This window comes from Camelus dromedarius, chromosome 25, assembly GCF_036321535.1.
Source record: "Camelus dromedarius isolate mCamDro1 chromosome 25, mCamDro1.pat, whole genome shotgun sequence".
In the NCBI taxonomy this organism is placed as follows: Eukaryota; Metazoa; Chordata; class Mammalia; order Artiodactyla; family Camelidae; genus Camelus; species Camelus dromedarius.
The window spans coordinates 907,802-931,490 of record NC_087460.1 but is presented as its reverse complement, the minus strand read 5'-3'; the positions used below and the strand labels follow the sequence as shown (position 1 = coordinate 931,490).

Below are 23,689 nucleotides of genomic sequence, written 5' to 3'. Positions count from 1 at the left end.
ACCAGGTGCGCGCGGTGTCGTAGGGACAGTCCTGAAGGTGTCAGTTGCCTTCAGACCTGAGATGCACGGACGCTTCTGCAGGATTTCACGGGTTCCTACCCAGGCTTCATTCCTGCCCGTGTCCCTGGCCCCCACCTGGTCACCTCCTGCTGCACACAGCGCCCTTCCCACATCCAAATGCTACGCAGTGAGTCAGCCAAACAGGTGGCTTTACTGCTGCAGACGCCGTGCTGTCTCCTGGTTTCTGCAGGCCAGGAATCCAGGATGGGCTTGCTGGGCGGTTCTGGCTTGGGTTCTGTCATGGGCTTGTGGTCAGTTGGTGACTGGAGCCCCTGGGGGCTGCCTGGGACCCCCCAGCATAGGCTGGCTGGGCTTCCTCACAGCATGGCGGCCTCGGGGCTGGGGCGGCGTTCTCCGACCTAGCCTTGGAGATCATGCCTGCTGTCACCGCTGCTGTGCGTTCTCGCTCACAGCAGTCACCAAGGGCCAGCCCCACTCCAGGAGGAGGGCGTGGAGATCCTGTTTCTCAATGGGATGATGTCAGATGATTTGCTGACGTGATTTAAAACCATCACAGCTCCGAACCCCCCCGTCCACCCAGCGCTCATTGCCAGATGGGTTTGAAGCACCAGGCGGTGACCTTGCTTTGGCTCAACCCCTTCACCTTGTTTTTCTTTTGTTTTTGGAACTTGGGTGCAGAGATTCGAGTGAATTATACCCTTCGATTCACCGTCTGTCAGCCCTGATTCCTGCAGTGGTTCTCACGCATTCATTCCTCCTTCCTGTCTGTCCCCGTGTCCTGGTCTCGTCGTCCTCTCCTCCCTCCATAGACAGCCATTCTGCTCTCTTCGTATGTGTTCTTATAAATATGTATTTAATTGACACGTATTGCATTGCATCGTCATCTTTTTCTGCGTCCTTTTCTCCTCCCTGCGTTTCCAAGGCCCACACGAGCCGTAACGCGTCCATCTCCAGTCTTGTCCCCCTGACGTGACGCAGTGAGACTGAGGGGAGGGGAGTGACGTGTCCGAGGTCACACGGCTGAGCTGGGACCAGAGCGCGCTCCCTGCATCACACACTCATGTTTCCCTGTGGCCTCCCCGGCTCCTCCCGTAGTTGGAAATAAGATTTGTTTTACATTGTGAGCCTGGGATCCAGCACGTACCGCAGACGCTCCTGTTCTCTCCCCGTAACCGCTGTCCCCTGTGCTCTGCCCTGCAGGTCCCAGCTATGGGAGCCCGCGCCCGGCTCATACCAACATGAACGCCAACGCGGCCGCGGGGCTGGCCCCCGAGCACATCCCCACGCCGGGGGCCGCGCTGTCCTGGCAGGCGGCCATCGACGCGGCCCGGCAGGCCAAGCTGATGGGCAGCGCCGGCAACGCCACCATCTCCACGGTCAGCTCCACGCAGCGCAAGCGGCAGCAGTACGGCAAACCCAAGAAGCAGGGCAGCACCACGGCCACCCGCCCGCCCCGCGCGCTGCTCTGCCTGACCCTGAAGAACCCCATCCGGAGGGCCTGCATCAGCATTGTGGAGTGGAAGTATCCTCTGTGCTGGGCGCCGCGGGGTGCCCGTCCCGGGGGCCGTCCGAGTGCGGAGCTCCAGGCCCCGCCCAGGCTCGGAGGGCAGCGCCTCTGGGGTCAGGCCTGGGAATCTGCGTGTGTCACAGGCCCCCCGGGGGGGGGTGCTTTATGCATGATAAGCAGTGTTTGAGAAGACGAGCCTCAGATGTAGTGAGCTTGCCCAGGACCCACTGTGTGCCGGGTTAACGGTGGCCCACGCGCGGGCCCTGCCCCTCCTCCTGGGCTGTGACCTCCCAGCCCAGGGTGAAGGAGCCCCACGGAGGTGAGGGTGCTGGTCGGCGCCTGGCCCGTGGGGCAGGGCCTGGGAGCGTGCCGGCGTCACCTGGGAAGTTGTGCCGGCGCTCCGCCCAGGCCTGTGTGAACTCTGCAGCTGGGGTGGAGGACCCCGCCTGGGTTTCAGCACAGACCCACTTTATCTGGGCAGAACCCAGTGAGTGGGGCCTGCAGAGAAAATGGCTTTGAAGGGCTGGGCTCCCACCAGGCAATCATGGCCCTCAAAGATCAGCAGGTGCACCCCCGACTTTCCCCAGATGACATGCACCCACAGGGCCCCGCGGTTGGTGGCGGGCAGGACTAGAACCCTGGACTCAGTGCCCAGTGTTTCCATAGTCACGGTCCACGCGTCTCCCAGGGCTCAGGACGGGGTGTTGGGTTTCATTTACGAGTTTCCGTGGAAAGATTTAAAAGTCTTGGGAGCGGATGAAAGGTAAAAGGTGACCCCAGAGAGTTCAGTGAGAAATGTTGGTAAATGCCAGAGCCCCCAGGCCCCAGGTCACTTGCGAGGAGGCGGCTGTGGAGCTGGCCCGTCTGTCCCGGGGCCAAGGTGTCCGCTTCCCTGATGGCCGGGTGAGAGCCCCGGCCGTGGGTGCCCTGGTCGTCGGGCTGCTGCCGTGGCTGCCCGGCAGAGCCGTGCGTGGGGGCAGCTGGGGCCCTGCGGCCAGGCTCCTCGAGATGGGCAGGAGACCTGGAGGAGCTGCACCGCCCAGATCACACAGCTGGCGGCCGGCCGAGCAGGATTCAGGTCCAGGAGCCCGAATCTGAATCTGCGCTCCTGCCTCCCGCGATCCGAGAGTGCAGAGGAAAGGTGCCGGGGACGTTCAGAGGATGCTGAATGAGACACTGGGACCCGGGTCTGGGCCTGGACACCCAGCCCAGCAGCCCTGCCGCCTGTGCTCTGAGGGGTCAAGGCTCATCCGAACCCCCAGAGATGCAGTTTCCTCGTCTGTGGTGGGGAGTAACCTCGGTCACCTCCCCAGGATTTAGCAGGAGCTGTGGAGCCCCGGCCGCCGGGCGCACACTCAGAAACCAGACCTCAGGGGCCGTGTCCAGCGAGCACCCGAGACCTTCCGTCCTCTCTTCCCCTGCTGGGGTGGGCGGCTCCCGGGTGAGGAGTCCTGGGCGCTGAGTGAAGGCCAGGTGACCGCATGGCCTGGAAAGAAGGGGGGCAGCAGTGACACCCAGGGCAGCAGGGGAGCAGCGGGGAGCGTAACATGCCGTCCATGGGAGGCCGGACTCAGGCCCTGGACGGGGGAGCCGCCGTGTTAGCAAGGCCGTTACCCCGGTGCCCACGGTGGGCTCAGCCACCTCGTGTACCCCTCGGTGGGCAGGAGAGGAAGTGGACCAGCCTCAGTGGGGCTGGGTGGTGGCCTTCCCAGATTGCTGGGAAGGGTGGTGGGAGGTTAGGAGGTGGCCTGTAGTGCCAGCCCCTCAGTGCTCCCGGGACGCTGTCACAGGCGTGGAGGCAGCTTAAAGAGTGTCGGGTGGTCCAGGGAGACACACCACCTGCAGGGCATCCGGGGTTCTCCCCCAGTTTGCACCTTCTCTTCTAAGCAGGAGCCCCGCACTTTGACATAAGGACGCCCTGAACCGAGGGGGGCGGACTGACCACACAGGAGACACCCTGGGCTGGGCCGTCACCCACTTGGAGGAGACGGGTGACGCTTGAGGTCTGGGGGCGCTGACCTCGGCCTGCTCGAAGGGCAGCAGGGCCTATGGGAAAAGATGAGTCAGAGGCCTGGCTCTGGCCCTGGCCCTGCCGTTGGCCAGCTCGGGACCTGGGAGAGGTGGATTGATTTTCTGTGTCTGTCAAATTGGGGGCTGGGCAGGCCCGCTGCACGCCGTCTTCTTGGCGTCAGGGCACACGCAGGAAGTGCCAGTGTTTGTGAGGCCTGCTGGGTGTGTGGACGCCCAGCTCTACCCTCGGGGCACGCTGGCCAGGAGGCCCTGGGCTAAATATTCCCCTGGCGACACAGGTCTGAGGCGGCCCGTGGCAGAGGAGTGAACAGCGGACTCTGGGCGGGGGTCTGGGTTACGGTCCTGGCTTCAGCACCTGCTGTGGGCACTTGGGAAAGTTTCTCAGGCTCTCTGGGCCTCAGGGGTTTGGACTGGACGCTGTCTAGGGTCTCTTCCTGCCCCAAGACTCATCAGCTTTGTGAGTGCAGGTTCCCTGGAAGACGGAGGGGCCCCTTCTTCCAGGAAAGTCCACCCTCTTTTCTTCCCCCTCCTGTAGGACCCCGACGAGGCTGGAGGCTTGGCCGTGTTGGGGAGGTGGGGGTGGGGGGTGAAGTCCACGAACCGGGCGTTGCCCCTGAGGCTCCCTGCGCTGGCCTTCGGGTGAGGGTGCAGGGCGGGAGGGGTATTGTCCCAGCTGCTCATTTTCATCTTGAGAATGTGTCTGCCCTGATACTCTGATGCAGGAATCCGGGCACGGGGACCTCCCTGAGTGCTGGGGGGTGGACCTGGCTAATCCCTTTGGGCCTGGCACGTCCTCGGGAAAGTCAGGAGGCCCTGGGTCACAGGCCTGGCTCCCCGAGGGCCGGGCCCCCGCAGGCTGAAGAGGCCAGGCGTCTGCAGGGAGAGAGCACAGCCTGCCGTGCTCCTGGGGTTGGGACCCCGGCACCTTCAGGCTCGCTGGAAGCGGTCAGAGAGTCAGGGGGGAGGGAAAAACAGTCTAAGCTTCAGGTTAAAAGATTGAAGGTAGCATCTCCAGACTTCAGTGCGAAGTCTAAAGGTCAAGTCCCTGCCTTGCACCCCGCGGGGCCCGCCTCTCCCACCGCGAGCTCCCCGGAGCCCGGGTGTCGGCAAGCCCTGGCTGGAGACGGCGCCGCTCTTTCAAAGCCACCCTGGAGCCCACGTGAGGGAAAATGAAGTCCAGTGCAATCTAAATAAATACAAGACGGGGAAAAGTTTCAGAAATCTGTGTTTACTCTGGCACGCGACTGGCCTCCACTGCTTTGACATATTAGGAAAAATTTTGGCGGGGCCCCACTAGGAGCACTTAAAAAGGCACATGTTTCTTTTCAGAATACAGGGGCTTGGAATGTATTGTTCAAACAAAATTCCTATGAATCTTTGATTCGTTTTTAAAAATATATCTGTGCGTGTGTGTGTCACTGGCGTGTTAACTTCCTTAACCCCTTCCGCAGGCCATTTGAAATCATTATTTTACTGACGATTTTTGCCAATTGCGTGGCCTTAGCCATCTACATCCCCTTCCCAGAAGACGACTCCAACGCCACCAATTCCAACCTGGTAAGTGCACTGTCGCGAGCGTCTGCCTTTGCATCCAAGTCGGGGGAGGCCGAGCGCGGGTCACGTGGACTCGAGCGAGAGCGTGTCTGGCGCGTGAGGACATCTGCCCGGATGTCAGCTCTGCTGCTCTCTGTTCAGGTCAGCACCTGTCGTCTCTCGGCCTGTGTTCGGAAGGAACGTGGCCATCAGGTGGCAGTGAGCTGGGTGTGCGCCCGGGAGTGTGAGTTCTGGGCGGCACCCTGAAGGGCAGGTGTTTGCGGGATCAACGAGCGTTCTGGGTCATCTGTTGCGTCTGCTTCCGGGGCCTTTGTTCTGCGGGGAGGGGTCGCTTGGGTTATCTGTAGCATCGGTGCTTGATAAAAAATTTCTAGGAAGCTTTTAGGAAAGCGTGTCTCGCAGCCGAGACGTACTGTTTGCTTAGAAAGGTTTTATGTTCTTGGGGCCAGTGGCTTTCCGTCTGGTTGGTTGGGAGGCCAGGGCTGGCAGTTTGGGGCTAGAATGTGTCCATGGAAAACGTGTGGAGAGTGTTTACTTTGGGCTGAGCGTGAAGTCATCACGGAGGCCTCCGCGCTGCCGGGCATGGGGGAAGGAGCGCTGGAACGCGGCTGGGCGCTCCGGGTGCGGGGCCGCCGGCGCGGAGGGAAGCCCTGTCCCCTGCCGTCCGCTGCCAGGACACCACGGCTCTCACGGGAGCCCCACAGAGCGCCTCTCCTGCCGCCAGCACCTTCCTCTAGTAAGCGAGACCGGACCGTCCGATGAGATGGTTCCTGGAGGAGGCGGGCGGAGCTGAGAGCCGCCTGCTGCTTTCCTGGCTTCTCGCGATATCGCGGGGTCATTATCCTGCTCTTCGGCCGCTGCCCTTTTCCCTTGGCTCCACCGGCAGGTCCGTCTGATGCCCATTTGGGCTTCGTGGCCAGGTTCTCACACGAGCTGCAGCTCCACCTTGGACGATGTTTAGGGTGTGAGGTGGCAGCCGCCGCCCATGGGCCACGTGTGGGGTCAGGCCCGGAGCTGGCTCCTGCGCCAAGTGATGACACGGCCACCGGAGTCCACGTGGCCTTCGGAGGCGCAAACGTGTCCCTCAACAGTCAGGAAGCCTTCGCTGTGTCAAGAGAAATACAAGAGGAGTGTGTCACGTGGCCCCTGGGAAGGCCGCCTCTGTTGGTGTCTCTCCTTCCCCGAGCGTCGCCTCCCGCCCCACCCCGTCCTCCCCGAAGAAGCTTCACACTTAATCTGCGGTTTGGAGAAAGAATCCTTGTCTTCTCTGGAAGCCAGAGAAGCTTTGGGTCGACTCTGGGCCCGAGCACAGAGGGGTCTGCTGTCATCTTGGGCCTCAGAGCCCAGGAGGATTAGCAGGGCCTCCGGGGGAGCTGGGCGGGCTGGGGTCTGCGGGGCCCACCCCTCCGGGCTGGAGAGCACGGGGTCCCGGGGTGTCCTCTGGGGTGGGGGTTGCAGAGGGCGCAGAGGGGCTCAGCGAGACGCGGCGAGACAGTGGTTTCTCAAGTCGCTCGGCCGAGTGACGCTTGCGCTCTAAAACTGGGCGGTGCTGTTGGTCGCACGGTTTGGACTTCCTTGTGCCGTGTGTTTACAACGGGCGAATCTCACTGTGTGTGAATTGTACCCCAGTGACACTGATTTGAAAAAAAGGGTGACAGCCACATGCCAGCCCACACCTCTCAAGGCTTCCCGGCCTGTCGCTCTGGCCTCCCAGGTGACCGGCGGGGCGGGGCGGGGCGGGGCAGGGCCGTGGGTGGAGGGAGAGGTGGTCGGAATGGCCAGGGGGTTACAGTAGGAACTGGGGGTGCAGAGAAGAGCGTGGGGGCCTGGAGGGGGTTGCAGTTACTAAGGCAGTGGCTGCCTGTCTCGAGCCGTGGGTTGGGCAGTGACTTTGTCAATTAAGGAAGCGTGCTGGGAAGATGGGGGGTGTCCTCCATCCTAAATACATGCGTGTGCGCACACATACACACACACAGACACTTCCCAGCTCTGCTGGCTCCGTCCCTGAACTGCCTTTCGGGGATGTGTGCACACACACAGGGTCGTACTTTGAGTCTGATTTTTCTGAGGCAGGGTCTGCCTTCGCCTCCTCGGCCGGCTCCTCTCTGCTCCCCCCTCGGAGCCCCGGCCCCCGTCCGCGGGGTGCGGCAGACACGGGTCTCAGCTGGCAAACTCGGGAGGAGGAGAAACCTGACTTGTTTTTCTTTCTCTAACAGAACATAACGTCTGACCTGAGGCCCCGCCGGGCCCGGTGGTGTCAGCCTCGGCCCGTCCCCTGGGCTTGTGGCTCCGTCTGGGGTCTCCCGGGGTCACTGCGTTACTGGCCCGGGGGGCAGACACCCCTTGGTGTGCTCCACGCCCGCTGGACCCTCCTGGGAGGCCTTGGACTCTGCGCGCGCAGACGGCGTGGTCTCCTGTTCCCCACGTCAGGCTCTCTGGGCCGCTTCTGGGGCCGCGGGGGCGGGACGGGCTGAGGATTCCAGGACGCACCCGGGGTCTCACTCATGTTTGCTTCTCACTGGTGCTCCCGAGTCCGTCTTAGGATCTTTGTTGCGTCGCGGTCGCCCAGCAAACTCCTCTGGGGTCTTCCAGACTCGTCTGTGACCTGACCTTTGCCCTGGACCTCAGAAGCCACCGTCAGACTTCATTTTCTGCACCCCCTGGGCCATGCCTTCCCTGGGGCAGTGAGGGCCCCGACTGGATGGCCACAGTCTCTAGGAAAACCCCCGAAACGAACAGCCAAGCAGAAGCCACGCTGGCTGATGGGGCAGGAGAGCAGGGGCGCCAGCAGCATGGTCAGGACCTGGCCACTCCCCCCCCCCCCCGCACAGCTGTTGTCCGGTGCCCCTTGGAAGACTTCCACGCCTTGGCTTGGGGCACGGTCGGTTCCTGGTCTGCCCTCGTCTCTCTGACTCCCCTTCCTGCGTCTGCGGATCTGTGACTGGGCTCTGTCCTGCCCGTCTCCTTCTGGTTTTCCATTCTCTCCCTTGGTGAGCTCAGCCGCTTCCACGATTTTTCATTCCTTTCTACGTAAATTGTTCCTAGACTTCTGTCCCCAGCTCCAAGCTGGACCGGTATCCTCTGTACCAGCGAGGCCGTTGGGCAGGGCAGTGACTCCTGACCCTTCTTGGTTGTTATAAACGCCTGGAGAGCTTGAACTGCACAGACTCCAGCGTTTTGGAAGCTCTGGTTCAGGTTTGGAGTTCCAGGGCGTGGCCCAGGAGGCTGAGTTTTTAAAATTCCTCCTGCTGGGGGGGCAATGTGGGTCAGTAGGTGCCGTCAGCCAGGAGAAAGACTTGGGGAGAAAGGTCACATTTAAGGGGGAGGGGACGAGGGGGACAGTTTGGGGTTAAGTGAGGGGCTCCTACAAAATGCAGGCGGATTCGTCCTACGGGGCAGGTGCGGGGCAGGAGCTCGGAGACAGCTGTGTTGGGGAGAGACGCGGTGGGGGGATGGAAAGAGCCCCGGGTCTGGCGCCGAGCACCTGCGGCAGGTGCAGCGGGAGAGGTGGGGCAGGTGAGGGGAGGGGCGCGCCCGGCCCCAGGGACGCTTGGCCTGACAGTCGGAGGGAAATCGGGGAGAGCCGTGTCCGAGAAGCTAAGAGAACAGAGTTTAAGCGTAAAGGAGGCACTGGCTGGTGGTTCACACCTGTCTCTCTGGCAGCTCAAGGCCGGACAGTGAGGAGAGCTGAGCGTGGGCTCGGTGTGGGAGGAGGGGACACTGACCACGTCTGCAGCCTTGAGGGCCCTGAAACGGGAGGTGCAGACGGCTGTTTCCTGAGCCTTGACTGAAACTCCCCTCGTCACGTGAACGCGGTCCCCAGGTCATTTACGGGCCCCTGCAATGAAGCTTGAGAACCCCCCTCCCCGCCCCCGCGGCTTGCATAGCTTTTGTTTGAATAAGAAGGGGCCGTGTTTGAGATTTGCAAAGGTTAACCGCTGTATACAAAAACAGATGAAAGGCGGGTTTCTTCTGCACAGCACAGGGAGTTCTACTCAGTGTCTTGTAGCCTTTAAAGGAAAAGAATATGAAGACGAATGTATGTATGTGGACGCATGGCTGGGACGTTGCGCTGTGCACCGGAAACCGAGACATTGTAACTGACTGTCCTTCAATTAAAAAAAAAAAAGAAGAGAAAGGGCGTCTCTGGAGCCCTGCTCTGTGTAGTAGGCGCTGCTGCGCCTTCAGCGGTGGTTCCGCAGCCACGGTGGGTGCGTGAGGGTCAGCTGGGAGTCAGAGCGCAGAGCCCCAGGCCCCGCACATCCCGGTCTGTGCGTGCAGGTGGGCCCGGGAGTCGGTGTGTTCACACCCCCCACCCCCCGACGCCAGGGCTCATTGGATGGTCTCTGAGAAAAGCGACCAGGACCTCCGAGGTCCTGGGAGTGGGTCCCCGCCAGCGCGCCCTCTCCCCACGGCTCTCTTTAGGATCCAGACAGAAAGGGGAGCCGCGTCAACTGCCGACAGGGCCCCTCGTGGGGTCCAAGGACGACCTGTTTGTTCAGCAAAGGCGCTGGCACTCTGGAGGGAGCAGCCCCTCCCAGCCGCAGCCCTGCTCCCCGGCCTGACTCGCCCGTTCACTTTCCTCCCCCGTCCCCGTCCTCTCTTCCCAGGAGGTGGAACGTGTGCCCGGCTGAACCGTTATAGGCCTTTTCCTCATCATTTCAGTCCAAGCCTGTGTGTTTGGTGCTCCGTCTAGCATCCACGGTTGCACCCCAATCTGTCATATTTGTTTCCTTTCCTGGTGCCGGCGGAGCAGACGGAAACGTGAACTGGCCCCTTGACGCGACGTTTCTCTCCGCATCCGTCACAGTCCGGTTACGGGCAGTGCCACCTGCCACCCGCCACCCAGAACGTCCTGTATAATAGCGCTCTGACACCCACCCCCGCCCCAGCAGCCGCTCCCCTGCAGGTAAACCGCTCTGTTTCCACGGAGCAGACTCATTGTGCGTGGAAAACTCCCAGCTCTGCAAGCCCAGAGGCCCACGCAGACTTGGCTTGGGCTGAACTGTTAAGAGAATATATTTGGCATCTGACCTTGTGCGGAGAACAGGGCTGTGTACTTTCTGGAGCCAGGGCCAGGCTGTCCCCGGAGGTGGAGGGAGGAGGGGTTACTGTGGGGCTGGGGTCAGGGGAGAGGGCGCTGAGTGCCGGGAAGAACGCCGGGGTGCCCAGTTTCCCATTTATGCTGTGAAATGGGGGTGACAGTGGCCACCTCAGCTGGCCGTGGGGGTGAAGTGAGTTAGGGCCGTGGACCCTCCGGGCAGTGTCCGCACGGTCCAGTGTGTGCTGCCTGGAGAGCTCTCAGCAGAGGCTGGGGGCTGCCTCTGTTTGGTCCCAGAGGTGAGCCGCACCAGTGTTCCTGCGGGAGAGCTTTGTTGGGGAGGAAACCCAGAAGGCCTGCTTCTGGCAGCTGCCCCCACCCTGGGACATGGGCGTATCAGCCCCGCATCCCCTTCCTGGTCCCGCCGCACGGGGTGAGGAGCAGAGGGGCCTGGTGGCTGTGGGGCTGCCCCTGCCCCACAGTGACTGTGCCTGGGACAACCCTGTGCCCCTCCTGGTCACAGCTCGGGAGCAGCCTGGCTCCCGAGCTCTGTGAAGGTTCCCCCTTCCCAGGCCACACCTGGCTGGGGACACCCCCACGGCTGAGGGCCCCTCGAGCTCTGAGATGAGTCGGAGAACTGATCTCAGGCAGGCGTCCGAACGCGCCGGACATGCACACTTTGCACAGACCTGGGCTCGCGCAAGACGCTGACTGTGGTGAGGAGAATCCGGTCCGCGCCACGCACGGGCCGCGGGGTGGGAGGCACGGGGCTCAGTCTGCCTTCTGAGAGGAGAGTCAGCCTGATGTAGGGCCAGGGGAAGGGGTTTCGGTGGAGGGTGGGCCCCCCTCCCAGGGTCCAGCTGGGACCTGGGCAAGGGTGTGACCTGAAAGCCGTTCTGGGGCCGGGGCTGCAGGCGCTGACCGGGGTGGAGAGGCCTGGGCTGCGTGGCCCCCGTCCCTCTCTGAACCTTTCTGTTGTGTGTCTGCTGGCGGTGGGGCAGTGACGCCTGCTCAGTCATAGTGAGTCCCTCTGCGGAACGACCACCAGGCGCCAGCGCTTTGCAAACACGGCTTCTAATCTCCACGACAGTAAGTCACCGTATCTCTTTACTTGTTTACTTGAGGGCAGAGAATTTATCCCTCTGGACGGCTGCTCGGCCCTGGTGCCTTCTACAGGGACTGGCGCACGTCAGGCCCTCGATAAATATTTGTTGAGCGAGTGGATGGGGGGGGATGGACCCCGCCAGATGGCGTCCCCTGAGGTCACAGAAGCACAGTGACTGGTGGCTGAGGGCCGAGCGTCACACGGACCCAGGGCTGTGTGGGGGGTGGAGGCTTCGCCCTGTTCTCCAGAAGTTTCGGGGCCCAGGAGACGCAGTGTGAAGGTGTCTCCGGGGTTAAACACCCCTAACGGCAGTCACTGGTGTTTTAAAGAATCAGCTTGGTTCTCTGGCAGGTGACCTGGGCGCAGCTGAGGCCGCCGAAGGCACCCGGGTCGCGCGCTGCAGGGCTTGGAGCTCTGACTCGGTGACCGTGGCTCACGTGTCGGCTCTGTGTGCAGACGCTGCCCAAGGGCCTGAAGTGTCTCAGTAACCCCGCGAGACCATCCTGTTGCCCTCCCGCTTCATGGGTGAGGACGGTGCCGCTCGGAGAAGGGAGACGCTCTGCCCTCGAAACGCAGACGACGCTGTGCTGTGGGTGCAGGCGTGTGTCCTTCACGTCACGGGACAGCGGCCTCTGGGTGCGGAGGTGTCCAGGGCTCCCTGGGCTGCGTGGGGGCTGTGACCCTCCCACCGCCACCCTCACAGACAGCACGAGGCTTAGAACCGCCCGCCCCCAGGCCCGCTGCCCTCAGGAGAGAGGACGGGGTGTGGGGAGGCCAGTGCGGCAGGGACCGGGCTCTCCGGTGGACGGAGGGTCCCGCACGGAGGCCGCTTCACCCCGCAGGCGCAGCTCTGAGTGCGGGGCGCCCCTCCCTCGAGGTTCCAGAGGAGGAGGCCTGGCCTGCTCTGCACTTGCCCGAGGACAGGGCGAGAGGGATGCGGCTTTGAAGTCTGAGTAGGTGACACCTTTTGCTCCATTTTTATCCATTTGTGTTCATTTTGGGCGAGAAATGTTCCATATATACTTTCACACTCCAGGTAATGGAACCCTTTTCATGTACCAGCTCCTTTTAACCTAAGTATATTTGAGGAAAGTCTTTCTAGAATATAAAATTCGAATCCTTGGATCCTTACAAGAAAATTGGGGGCACATTCATCCTTTTTCCGGGACTGCACTGTCCTCGGGCATCTCAAGTGTGGGACCTGCTGTGAGGCTGTGACGCCTTTGTGGGGAGGGGAGCGGAGGACGTGTGGTCCCGGAGCTGGGGTCCGGGAGGGCCCGTGTGATGCTCAGGGCCCGCCGCTGCGGGCGTCAGCCGGCTCCGTGGGGCACGCTGCCCACGCCTGTGGGCCTGGAGCCAGGTCGCAGACCCTTGCAGCCGGTCGTGTGCTGAGTGGGAGCAGTGGGTCTGCACTGAGGAGCTCCCTTAGCAGTGAAGTGCACCGGCCCTAACGGTGGATTTGGGGACGCTGATTTTGGCTTCTCCGAAGCCTTTCTTCCCCTCCTTTCCCTTTGTTCTTAACGGTTTCTGCGTGATTGAAGCTGTCAGATCAGCCGTCCGACTAGCTGTAACAGTAACGTCCACGCTCGCCAGCCGCTCTGCGGCGGCAGCGTTCTGAGAGCGAGGCCGTGCTGACTCACCGGGAGACCCCTGGACCGTTGGAGGCCTTTCATTTCAGGGGGAGGAGAGTGAGGCACAGAGAAGTGAATTAGCTCGGCCAGGCCGCACAGCCCAGGTGTGCCTCCCAGTCCCTGCCTTAGTGCCCCGTGGCCCCCCAAGGCCTGCAAGGGGGGCATTTGCTTCAGTCACTGGGCCTCGCCCTGCGTGTGTGGGACAACCGCGTCGGTCCCTCCACCAGTAACCGCGGGGGCCGTTGTGTGTGTGAGACACTGGTGCCACCTAGAAGGCGTGGGGGCGGGTGCGCGGGGCCGTGATGCTCGAAGCACGGGGGATTCTGACAGTGGCGACGTCCCTGGGCTGGGCTCATTGTCCCGGGTTCCAGCTCCATCAGGACTGGCCTTGTCACCCCACCTCCTAGACTCGAGGCTCCTGGGCTGTGAAACAGGGGTGGTAACCCCGTCTGCAGCGTCGGGCCCAGAGGAGAGGGCGCTGCGGGAAGGCCAGCGGCTGTGAATGGAGCCCAGTTCTCACGGCGACGGTCACCGCTGTCGTCACTGGAGCAGACGCATACGCTGACCCCCTCCTGGCGTGTTCCCCTGTGAACTTTCCCTCGGCCTCCTCTCAAGATAACTTGGGGATGAGAGCACAGGCTGAAATCCAGATTTAGTTCCTGACCTTTCCAGGCCGGATGGGAGCCGTGTGGCTGCAGAGGCGGGTGGGGCGTCGGGCCAACTTACTTCCCGTGGGGGCCCGGCCCGTCCCCTCGCATGGGGGCCCTGGGGCAGCTGGTCCGGTCCTCCTCTCGGTCCCCCTCCCAGCATGGGGGTGGGGCAGGTGCGGTCCTACCACCTGCCTGGCCCGCCTCAAACATACGGGACTGTTGGAAACACAAGCCTGTCTGTCTGCGCTCTGGGCACCCTGTCAGGGCTGGAACAGGCCTGAGTCTCTGAGTCCGTGGAAACAGGGTGTGGCCTGGACAAGGAGGGCGGCTGTCGGGCTTTGCGGCTTCTGCACAGCCTTCCACCGGCCGGACTTCCACTGGGTCAGGCCCTCGCGGGCCCAGGTGCACAGACCGCAGAGCCGCGGGTGCCGGCAGAGGGCCGCGCGTGGACACGGCTCAGAGGACGCGTGTGCCGGGCGGGCTAGCCCCTCTCCCCACCCCCGGGACAGTGAGCAGTGACATGGGCCACGGGGAGGCCGCCAGGTCCGGAGCTGCAGGCGAGGAGGTTGGGAGGAGGGATCCAGGCACAGGCCGCGGGGGGTCGGGGTCTGCTCTGAGTAGGGTGGGGGGCAGTCCCCGCTGATCAGCCCGGGGAGCAGGACGTGTCCCAGAGAGTGCTGGAAGGTGAACAGAGGGGGTGACGGTCATCGCTCCCACTCACCGTCCCAGGAGTGGCACCTGCTGGGCCTGGGCAGATCCTGTCGGAAAGGAAAGCCTGGCAGGTGTGGTCACAGCATCGCTTCTCGGGGTCCTGTGAGGACGCCTGGGGGACACGGAGGCCAGGCTCCTCGGGGCCGCAGTCCTGACCGCTCTGCACGCGTGGTCTTGGCGCTGCAGCCCCCCCACCATCACCTGGCAGCTTGTCCACACCCAGGTTCCTGAGGGAGCCGCCTGCCATCCCACGCGGGGCCTGAGTGTCCGTCCCCCCGCAGCGGCCTCTCCGGGCTGACGGCACCGGATCCCACTTTCCAGAGGGAGGACCCGCGGGCGTGCTCAGCGCACAAGCTAGTTTCAGGGCTCGACGGACGAGGAGGAGGATCCGGAAAAGACCTGTGTCCCCCGTGCTCCCTTTCAGGTTGAGGGACTCTGTCGAGGGGCCTCGTGACGTGGGAGTTCCTGGCTCTTGCGAGCTGTGGGGGAGGTGATGCTTGTCCTGAAGTTCCCTGACTTCTCACCCACCCCACCCAGCGCCCAGCAGAACGTGCTGTCTACGTGGACGGCTGTGTCTTCAGTTTTGAAGCTGCTTGAGGGCGTTTGACTATAAATTTGTAACCACTGCGTTTGACCCTTAGGGGCTGGTTCACTGTCTGCCCACATGCAGCTGAGCGGAGCCCCGCAGTCGCCTGTGGCCGGCACGGGGTGGGTGTACAGGGCAAACGCGCCCCTCCACCGGCGTGGAGAAAACGGGGCTGAGACACGGGAAGGGGAGGGGCTGAATGCAGGGCTCCGAGATCCCGACGTGGTTGGTGGAGCCCGGAAGGCAGCAGGTGAATCATGTGAGCTGGGAAAGTAAATGAGGTTTTCCTCCGAGAAGTGGTTCTCAGGTGAAGCTGGCAGTCGAGAGAGTCTGGGTGAGAAAACAGGAGACATGGTTCCTGCAAAAGTTGCGATTCTGACACAGAGACGTGAGTCCTCAAGGTTCAGCCCAAGAACGATCTTGGAGCGACCTGCGCGCATTTATCAGCAAATCCCCACTGACACCTGCTGCGTGTGGTCCGCAGTGCTCACCGCGGACGCCCTCACGGGGCGTCCTTCTCAGGGGCAGAGGCACCAGCGCCCAGTTCAAAAAGTAATTATTCAATTGTGATTGGCCTCTAAATTACGCACACTTACGTTGGGCGTGACTGCGTTCGTTTTAAATGAGTGTTTTACGTGGGCTACCGAGAAAACCGCAAAGTAGAATCCCGTTGTTGGGGAAGGGGGGCTGTGTCATCCTGTCCCTTAGACTGTGACGAGAAGACGTCCTAGGGTAGATGGTGGAACTCTCGCTCCAGGTGAAGGGCCCCGGGTCGGGAAACTTGAGACTTGCCGAGTTCAAGGAGGGAGGGGAAGGGGTGGGTTGCAAATGCTAGAGGGCAGGCGCACCTGCCGCCAGGAGCAAGGACAGGGTCCCGGAGGCAGACTGGTCGCCTCTCTGCCACGCTGGGCCAGGAGGGCAGCGCTGCTCTGGAGAGACTGGTCCGCGGGGAAGCGCGTTCCCGCAGCCACGTCTCTGCGCTCAGAAGCGCGTCCCTCTGCCGGGCCGACGTGCTGCCTCACCTCGCAGGGCGAGCTGAAACTCTGATTGCCGGAGTCGTTTTTGCTCCCCGCGTCTCCAGCCGTTTTTAGTAGAGCTTGTTTATTTTTGTAAAAACAATTTTTATGGTCGTTTTTATCCTTCTGGACTCAAGAGGGTTTTCTGCCTGAATAATGTTTTCTCTTCCTTTTCTCCAGAGTAGGAATCTTGGTCTTGGCCTCTTGGAGCAAAATCATAAAATTCTCTGTTTACTCTGGTGGCCCTTTGCTTATGTTAAAGCTGTTTTATCTCAAACATGTGCGATTCTGTAAGTCAGGTCAGCTTTTCGGAAACCAGTGGATTCCTGAGGTCGGACGTCTCGTGGTCAGGGCACACCTCGTCCTGCACTTGTCAGTCTGCTTCACTCACTTTTTTATCCTCCACTCGTTCGATGACCGTCTGTGGACGCAGCCGCGTGCCAGGCGGCGGGCCGGGGCACCGGGCCACGGGGACGTCGTGGGGAGCGCCGGGTGAGGGTCCACAACTGTAAATGTGGGGCGGGCGTGGGTTTCCCTGCGCTGGTGTTTCCCACCCGAATTAGCCCGAAGGCCCCCCTGGCGCTGCAGAGTCTGGGAGGCTGCGCTGCCTGGAGGAGGCGGTGCAGGCTGGGGCTGGCGGTCTCCCCAGCCTCGCCTCCACCTGTGACTTGGCGCGAGTCACACCGAACTGAACGCTGGGCTTTCTGGGATGGGTGTCAGCTCATCAGAGAGACTGTTTCTGAAAGCTCCCCGAAAATGTGCAGCATTTTTCAGACAGAAAGTACTGTTGCTTTTACGAGGGCCTCCAAATGCCTCCGCGGGCTGGGGCGGCGGGGGAGACACATCGTGACCACCTGAGGCTCCGCCGCTCCGCATCGTGGGCGCGTGGGGACCCGACACGGAGGCTTGGGGTCCCCGCCCTCGGGGGGGGTAGATCTGACTCGGCAGGACGAGGGAATCTTGCCAAGGTTGTGGGGGGGGAGGGGCCGCCGAGGATCTCCCCCCTTTCTCGTCGTCGGAACCGGCAGAGTCACCTCCTCGCAATCACCCTTAATAAAATGTTCGCAGAGCAGCGTGCGAGGCAGGGGGCAGGCAGGTCGGCGGGGAGTCAGGGTGTCGCAGGGAAGGATGACAAAGGCGACCAGCTCCTTGCCCTGGCGGAGGATGCAGGAGGGCGGGGGTCAGAGGCTGTTGCCCTGGAGGAAGGGCAGGGTCCAGACAGAAGCAGAACCATCTGGAAAGCCAGTCCCTGGTTCTCCTCGCTGATGGGTTTAATAATCCTGTTTCCTGTGAAACTGGAAGAGATGCTCTCGACGCTGCGTCTGCCTGCTGGTGGGAAGGGCACGTGCCTCCCATCACGTCAGCCTTGTCAGCCTTCCCTCCTTCTCGGGCCTTTGGGTGACTCTCCTGAGGCTCTGCTGAGTCATTCAAGGTTAAGGTCTAGGGACTAATGTGACCCCCGTGGGGCCAGCGTCGGGCACGTGGGAGAGGGCAGCCGGAGTCCACCCAGACCTGGGCAGAGCGCGCGGGCCGACGTGCCCCCTGGGTCGGAGCACACTCACTTCCCTGGAGTCCTGTGTGCTCTGTGCCCTCCCGCTGCAGGCCTGCACAGTTCAGGACCAGGACGGCATCTGTGGAAGCGAACGTGGCTCCCGGAGACAGGGAGGCGACCCCGAGGCACTGAGGTGCCTTTGTTTGGGTTTCAGAAGCTCCAAAGGAACCGAGCCGTTTGGCTGAGTTTCAAGAGATCGGGCGGACCTGGGAGGAAATGGCAGTCAGAGTCGGGGCGCCGTCCAGCCCGGCCCCTCCCAGACAGCTGTATCCCCCTGATGTTCACACGACGCGAGCGTCGTCGACAGCTTCCTCAGACGACCAAATACGGGCAGAGCAGACGCTCGGCTTGGCTGGTGTCGGGGACCCACCAACGCTGCGTGCCGTCAGCCCTTCCCGGCGGCCGCCGCTCTGCGCCGTGTTAGCTTCCTTCCACCGACCGGCTGTTGAGAGGAAGCCGGAGGCTGAGGCCGAGGGGGGGCCCGGACGCGCTGAGGGGCCCGGCAGGAGTGGGAGGAGGGGAGGGCGCGCCTCTCCCGGGACAGGGGTTCCGAAACCAAGCCCGCCGGCAGGGGGAGGGGGGGCCCGTGACCTACAAAGCGCGCGGGCTGTCCCCTTCCCAGGCCGTTCTGGGGCCATCTGTGGGCGATCAAACAGGCGGCAGGCTTTGTCCCAGGAGAGCCGTTCCGTGAGACTCGCCCTAACACCTGGGTTTCCGTGGCCTCAGTCCCCGACCCCCCGATTCCCGCTGTCACCGTGCGGGGCCCCTGGAAGGCAGCGTGCCGTCAGCACGTCTGGGACAGCCGGGCGGCGCCGGGCGGGGCAGAGGTTTGTGCGACTTCTGGGGCTTTTTATTTACTATTACGGTCACACACACATATGTGCTCGTATGAAACCTGTCAGGCCTTTCGATACTTTCTGAAGGAATTGGCACCATAAAGTGTTAAAGAAATCGCAGTCTCTGCAGGGACTTCGGAGTGGAGGTAGAGGCGGGAGACAGCCCAAATGTGTCACGTCGCAGCAAGCCCGCCGTCCACACAGCCCCAGAAACCCCCGGTAAATCTCGTGACAGGCAGCCCTGCCCGCCTGACAGTCTCTTTGGGAGCGTCGGCTCTGCCCTCGTACTCAAACACTGCACTGAAAAGACCTGCACGGCGACACCGACCCACCGATGGGCAAGGCAGCATCGGAGCTTGTCTTCCGGCCCCGCGCGAAGCTTCCACGTGCTAAGCCCGCTGCCCACGTTTGCGTATTTAACCGGGCCGCGTGGCCAGGGCTCTGGTTTCCGGGACGCGTTGCAGTCCAGACGTTCTGACCCACCTCCTCCTTTAATCAGACTGATAACGGTCACCGCGGTTTTAATTCCGGAGCAGGCGTCCTGTGCCAGGAGTTCTTGTCTTTACGGGGACTCTGCGACTCTGGGGTGTTCAGCTCTTGTTTGCGGACGAGGAAGCAGGTTAGAGGCAGGGTGACCCAGCCAGGGCCACACAGCGAGGCCACGGCCTGGGGGAGTGGGGATTTGAACTGTGTTCCTGTGACTCCAAGTGCCCGTTCTTTCCTGCGTGTGAAATGTTTGCCACTGTGTCCACCCCAGATACGTTACCAAAGGGGCCCGAGGGGCGGGGAGAGGGGTCTGGTGTCCGAGACCACAAGAGGGGCTCCCTCCCCGGGGCTGGGGGCTGTGCCCTGGGACGTGGGCGTCCTCGGCCCTGAGCGCGACTGGAAGCCCCCTCCGGGCAGGCTGGCGGGTGTCCGCGGGGCTCCCTGCTCGGCATCCCGTCTGGACCAGCCCTGAAACTGGCTCTCGGCCTTTCCAGCGGAGGCTCCGCGTGGGGCTTGGTGTTTCCCGGGGTCATCTGGGAAGATGTGGTCTTGGCGGCCACCTGAGCAGCAGCAGAAACCTTGCAGGATGTCATTGGGGCTTGCGTGGCGTGAACTCAGACACTGACGAGTCTGCTGGGCCTGAGAGCCCACGGGTGGCGTTTGAAGGTCTGAGGCTGAGGCAGTCACGGCGGCTCCGACCCATCGTGGGATTGTGTGCTTTGTCCCGAGAGCCCTTGGGAACGCTCGGTAGACGCACGTGTCTGGCCCCCCGCCAGGCCGGTGCGAGGATTCAGGCTCAGGGAGCTTCCCTTCTGGGCCCAAAGCTCGGGGCGCGAGAGGGAGAAAGGGAGGGAGGGAGACGGAGGCCCAGCAAAGCGGCACGGGGCCGCCACCGTCCTCTCCCCGGACCCGCTTCAGAAGCCCGCGCCCCATTCACTGTTCTGATTTGGGAACATGGGGACTGTCCCCACTGACGGTGCCTGGAGAGCGGGAGTCTGGGCAGGTCCCACTGTAGGAATCTTCTAGAAGCAGAGGGCAGGCTGCTGTCTCCTCTGGTTTGCAGCCGCATCTTGATTTCCTGACTCTTTGTGACCGTCCAGCCCACCAGACAGTTTCTTTGGTCAGGGCTGCCCTTGACAAGGAGACAGTGGCCTGAGGTGCAGGGGAGAGGCTGGTGTCCACTGAGGGCCGCAGGGGGGCGCCTCCCCACGGGGCCTGTGCGGGCCCCAGAGCAGGGGATGTGGGCCCAGCAGTGCCTCCAGGATCCAGACGAGTTTACGAGTCAAGACAGGACCATCGGCAGGAAGCAGGGAGCAGGACCCAGGCTGCAACAAATGGTGATGGGATCTCGGGCACAGAGGCCACTTGGCCGGGGCCCAGCAGGGAGGGTGGGCAGCAGAGAGCGGGACGTGGGGACGGAATCTGGGTGGTGAGAGAGAAAGGGGCTGGCACCCCGACATCAGCCGAGGGCTTCCAGTGCTGCTGAGGAGCTGGCGTCCGGTCCCGGTCTGGCTGCCCAGAGTTCAGGGTGGACGCGAGTCAGGGTCTGGCTGGAACGTGACAGTGAAGAGGCAGAGAGGACGGGATCCTGGCCTTGGTCTCCAGGGGAGCCATTGCTTGGAAGATGTGCCCCCGACTGACTGACAACAGGACTCACGGAATGCGCGTTCCCCTCCCCCTGGGGACCTCGCAGAGCGAAGACGGAGCAGAAGACGAGTGCTCTCCCGTGGGGAGGGGGAGCCCGCCCATGTGGCAATGGCCATCCACGTGGTGACGTCCACGTGGGGCTTCCTGGCCACAAAGCAGCCTGATGATGGCCACGCAGCCCCCCTTCTAGAAAGTTAAGTGGATTTAAAACGGGTGGGGCTGATTTTGTCACGTCCGTGAGCCCTGATGCAGAGGGTGTCCGGGGGAACCGTGCGTGGCTGGCGTGCGGTGAGTGATTATTTAAGGTGGTGTTTTAAACACAGCGACACAGACTCAGAATTTCACTGGCAAGTTGGAGTTTTCAGTTTCCTTCTGCGTCCCTGCTTCTCGGCGGGGGGCCTCTCCACCCTTCTGTCTTCCTGATCTCTTAGCAGTGCCTCTCCAATGACATGGGACACACGGTGCTACGTTACCCCAGTGGTGCCCAGGGCCTGAGGCGGCTGGCGCCGTGGTGTCCTGCGTGCTTCCTCGCGTTGGCCTGGCTTTCACGGCTGCGTTCACTGTTGGTCTGCCTTTGACAGCCGTGCAGCGGGCGAGTGACAGTCACCCATCTCACTGGGTCCCCCGAACTCACCTGCTTTGTCGACAGCAGTGCTCTGGGCTTCCACGGGGAGGAAGGGCTGGGGTCTGCCTTCCCGGGAGCAGGCACTCGAGCCCGGGTCCTGCGTAGACGGCTGAATGTACTTGGCGGAACGTGAGGTGTTAACCCTCAGAGAAGCTGACTGGCCCGGGTACCTCCAGGCCCCACCACCTAGTCTCCCGCACCTCCAGGTCCCCTCGCTCCTGCGTGCCCCTGCCCCCCCAGACGCTGGCCGCAGTCCTTTTAAACTCATGGAGGAAGGAAGGCACTGCCTGCTCCCAGGATGCCCCCGAGGCCCCCTCTCCGACCGGGAGGTTCCACGTAAGGCCTGCAGCCGCCCCCCTGGAGGGTCCCCGGGCTCCTCACTTGGAGTCTTGGGCTCTTCCTGCCCCCTGGGGGCTTAGCCACCTGCCCCAGGGACAGCCCCACTTAGCAAACAACGGCCAGGAGACCCTGCTCCCACCCCAGTTGTGTGGCCGGCGGCCGGCAGGCAGTGAGGTGGGTTCGCAGGAAGGGCAGCTCCGAGGCCCAGGATTCTGGCTGGAGACGGGGCGGGCGATGGGAGAAGAGGGTGCCAGACGGACATGCCTTGGGTGAAGCAGGCTGCCCCTCCGCAGGCCAGGTGGCCGTGGTGGCTGCTGCTTCCAGCGTCCTGGTGGCCCCTCGCCCAGTCGGGGCAGTGGGGCATTAGAGGGAGGAAGGCCGAGGGAGGACGCCGGGTTCCCAGCCGGGAGCGTGGCTTTGGGTTTCCAGTTACGGCTCTGCCAAGGACGGGGCCCGGGGCAGGGTCACCGAGGGCCTCCCGCGGTTCACACCGTCCCCTGCCTCCCCGCCTAGGCCCAGGGTGTCCCCTCGGGAGTCCGACTCCCTCTGTGCTGTTCCCTCATGGCTCCCCGTGTCACCCTGGCCGCCAAGGAGACAGGATAGTGGGTGGGGTGCTTGTGGCCACTTGCGGTCCAGGTGACAAGGGCCCCGAGCCAGGCGGGGGCCCCAGGCTGCTTCCCGAGCGGCTCTGTGCTCTCCAAGGACCCGTCTTGCCTGCTCGGGAGCAGGTGCCGCCCCTGTTTACAGGTTGTGAGGAGAGGAGGGGACCTGGTGAGCCCCAGGCCGCGGGGGGAGATGCTGCTGCTGTGGACGGGGGTGGGGTGTCTGCTCCAGTCATGACCACGCCCGCGCAGAGACACACACACACACACACACACACAGTCACACCCTGGTGTGTGAACGGCCCGGTTCTGCGTGGAGAACACGGAGCAGGAAGCCATGTGCCGTGGTGGCTGTCCCCTGGGCGGGGGGCTGGTGCCCTTGTGGACCACAGGGGTCAGCGTCTGCGTCTCCAGGATCTGAGAGGTCACGTGGCGCGCCTGCCCCCGCAGACGGAGGGCACAAAGGCCAACGAGCCTCGTGACTCAGACGAATCACCTCCCTCCCTTGGCCTTCAGTTCCCTTCCCGAGAAGGAAGACCGCCCCACGGGCTCCCTAAGGGCCCCTCAGGGGCTCTACCAAGTGGGGTTTAATCGCCGTTTTCTCCCCGTTTCTTGGCCTCCTCGGAACTGCCTGGAATGGCTGGCCTGTCTGCTGAGGCGAGTCTGCCCTCGGTCCATTTCCTCGTATTGAGAGTCACCAGAGGAGGACTCGCGGCTCCCGGGGCCTTGGCTGCCCGGGAGAACGTGCTGGGTTGTGAGCAGACACCGCTGCCTCTCGGGGGCATCACCGGTTCCGGTCCGAGCGTCTCCTGATGGAAAATAGGCCCTGGGACAAGCGCTGACCCACCCAGAGCTGGGAGGATGAGCTGGACTCCCTGCCAAGCCGTCTCAAGGCGCTTTCCACCCACTGGGAAAAGTCTGATTATGGTTCAGGCTTCCGAGAGAAATATTTGTGCACCTGAGGACTTTCCCTCTTAAACTTCGAGCAGATCACTGAACTTCTCTTCCCTCGCAGCCCCTCCATCAGCCCTGACAGCTCTCGTGTTTATCAGTAACGTTGCAGAGAGCTTTTCTCGGAAGGGTAAAGATGTGGGGCCGAGGCTGCATCCGACAAGACAGAGGAGGCGTGCAGTGCGTTCTGTTCACGGGACGCTAAGCCCTGGCAGAGCCAGACTGCCCTTTAAGGCAGTGCGTTCACGCACGGGGCCGCCATCAGGGAAAGTGGGGAAGTGGTGCTGATGGGGGCGGATGGGGTCGTGGCGGTGGCGGGGACACCGGGAGGCGTCTGGGTGCCAGCAGGGGCGTGTCTCTTGATCAGGACGCTAGTTACGTGAGAGTTTGCTTTACAATTATTCATTAATCTGTAAAAATGTGTTTTATTCACTGTTCCAAATATATGTTATATTTTATAAAAATAGAATAAAGTATGGTAATGAGGAAGAAAAGCCCACGGTAGTTTAGAAATTCCGATTGAATGCTCTCTTCCAAAACCATGCGAAAATTATGATAAAGTGATCTTTAAAAAAACGCATCAGCCACAGAGATAAAACGAGTGGAAAAGAAGACAGCAGAAGCCACACGTGTGCGTCCGTGTGCGCTTGTGTCCGAGGGCTGCGTTTCTTTGTTCATTTCGTGTGTTTGAAGTTTTCTCGGAGGCCCCGTCGGGCCTGGGAGTTTGCCTTGGCCCTTGATGACCACGCAGCTGCAGCCGACCGCTTGATGGGGCCGCGCTTCTCCGGGGCTTTGGTA

At 62.4% G+C, this 23,689-nt stretch overlaps 1 protein-coding gene across 17 annotated transcripts in view; it reads left to right on the top strand.

Annotated features, from left to right (window-relative positions):
• The window catches only part of CACNA1C (calcium voltage-gated channel subunit alpha1 C), a 435,322-nt gene that overhangs the window by 109,406 nt on the left and 302,227 nt on the right, over positions 1-23,689 (top strand). For all 17 annotated transcript variants that reach the window (XM_064478856.1, XM_064478850.1, XM_064478853.1 and 14 more), the window contains exons 2-3: positions 1,222-1,543; positions 5,011-5,116. In XM_064478856.1, coding sequence (XP_064334926.1) covers positions 1,222-1,543; positions 5,011-5,116 — 428 coding nt within the window. The remainder of the gene's footprint in view (positions 1-1,221; positions 1,544-5,010; positions 5,117-23,689) is intronic.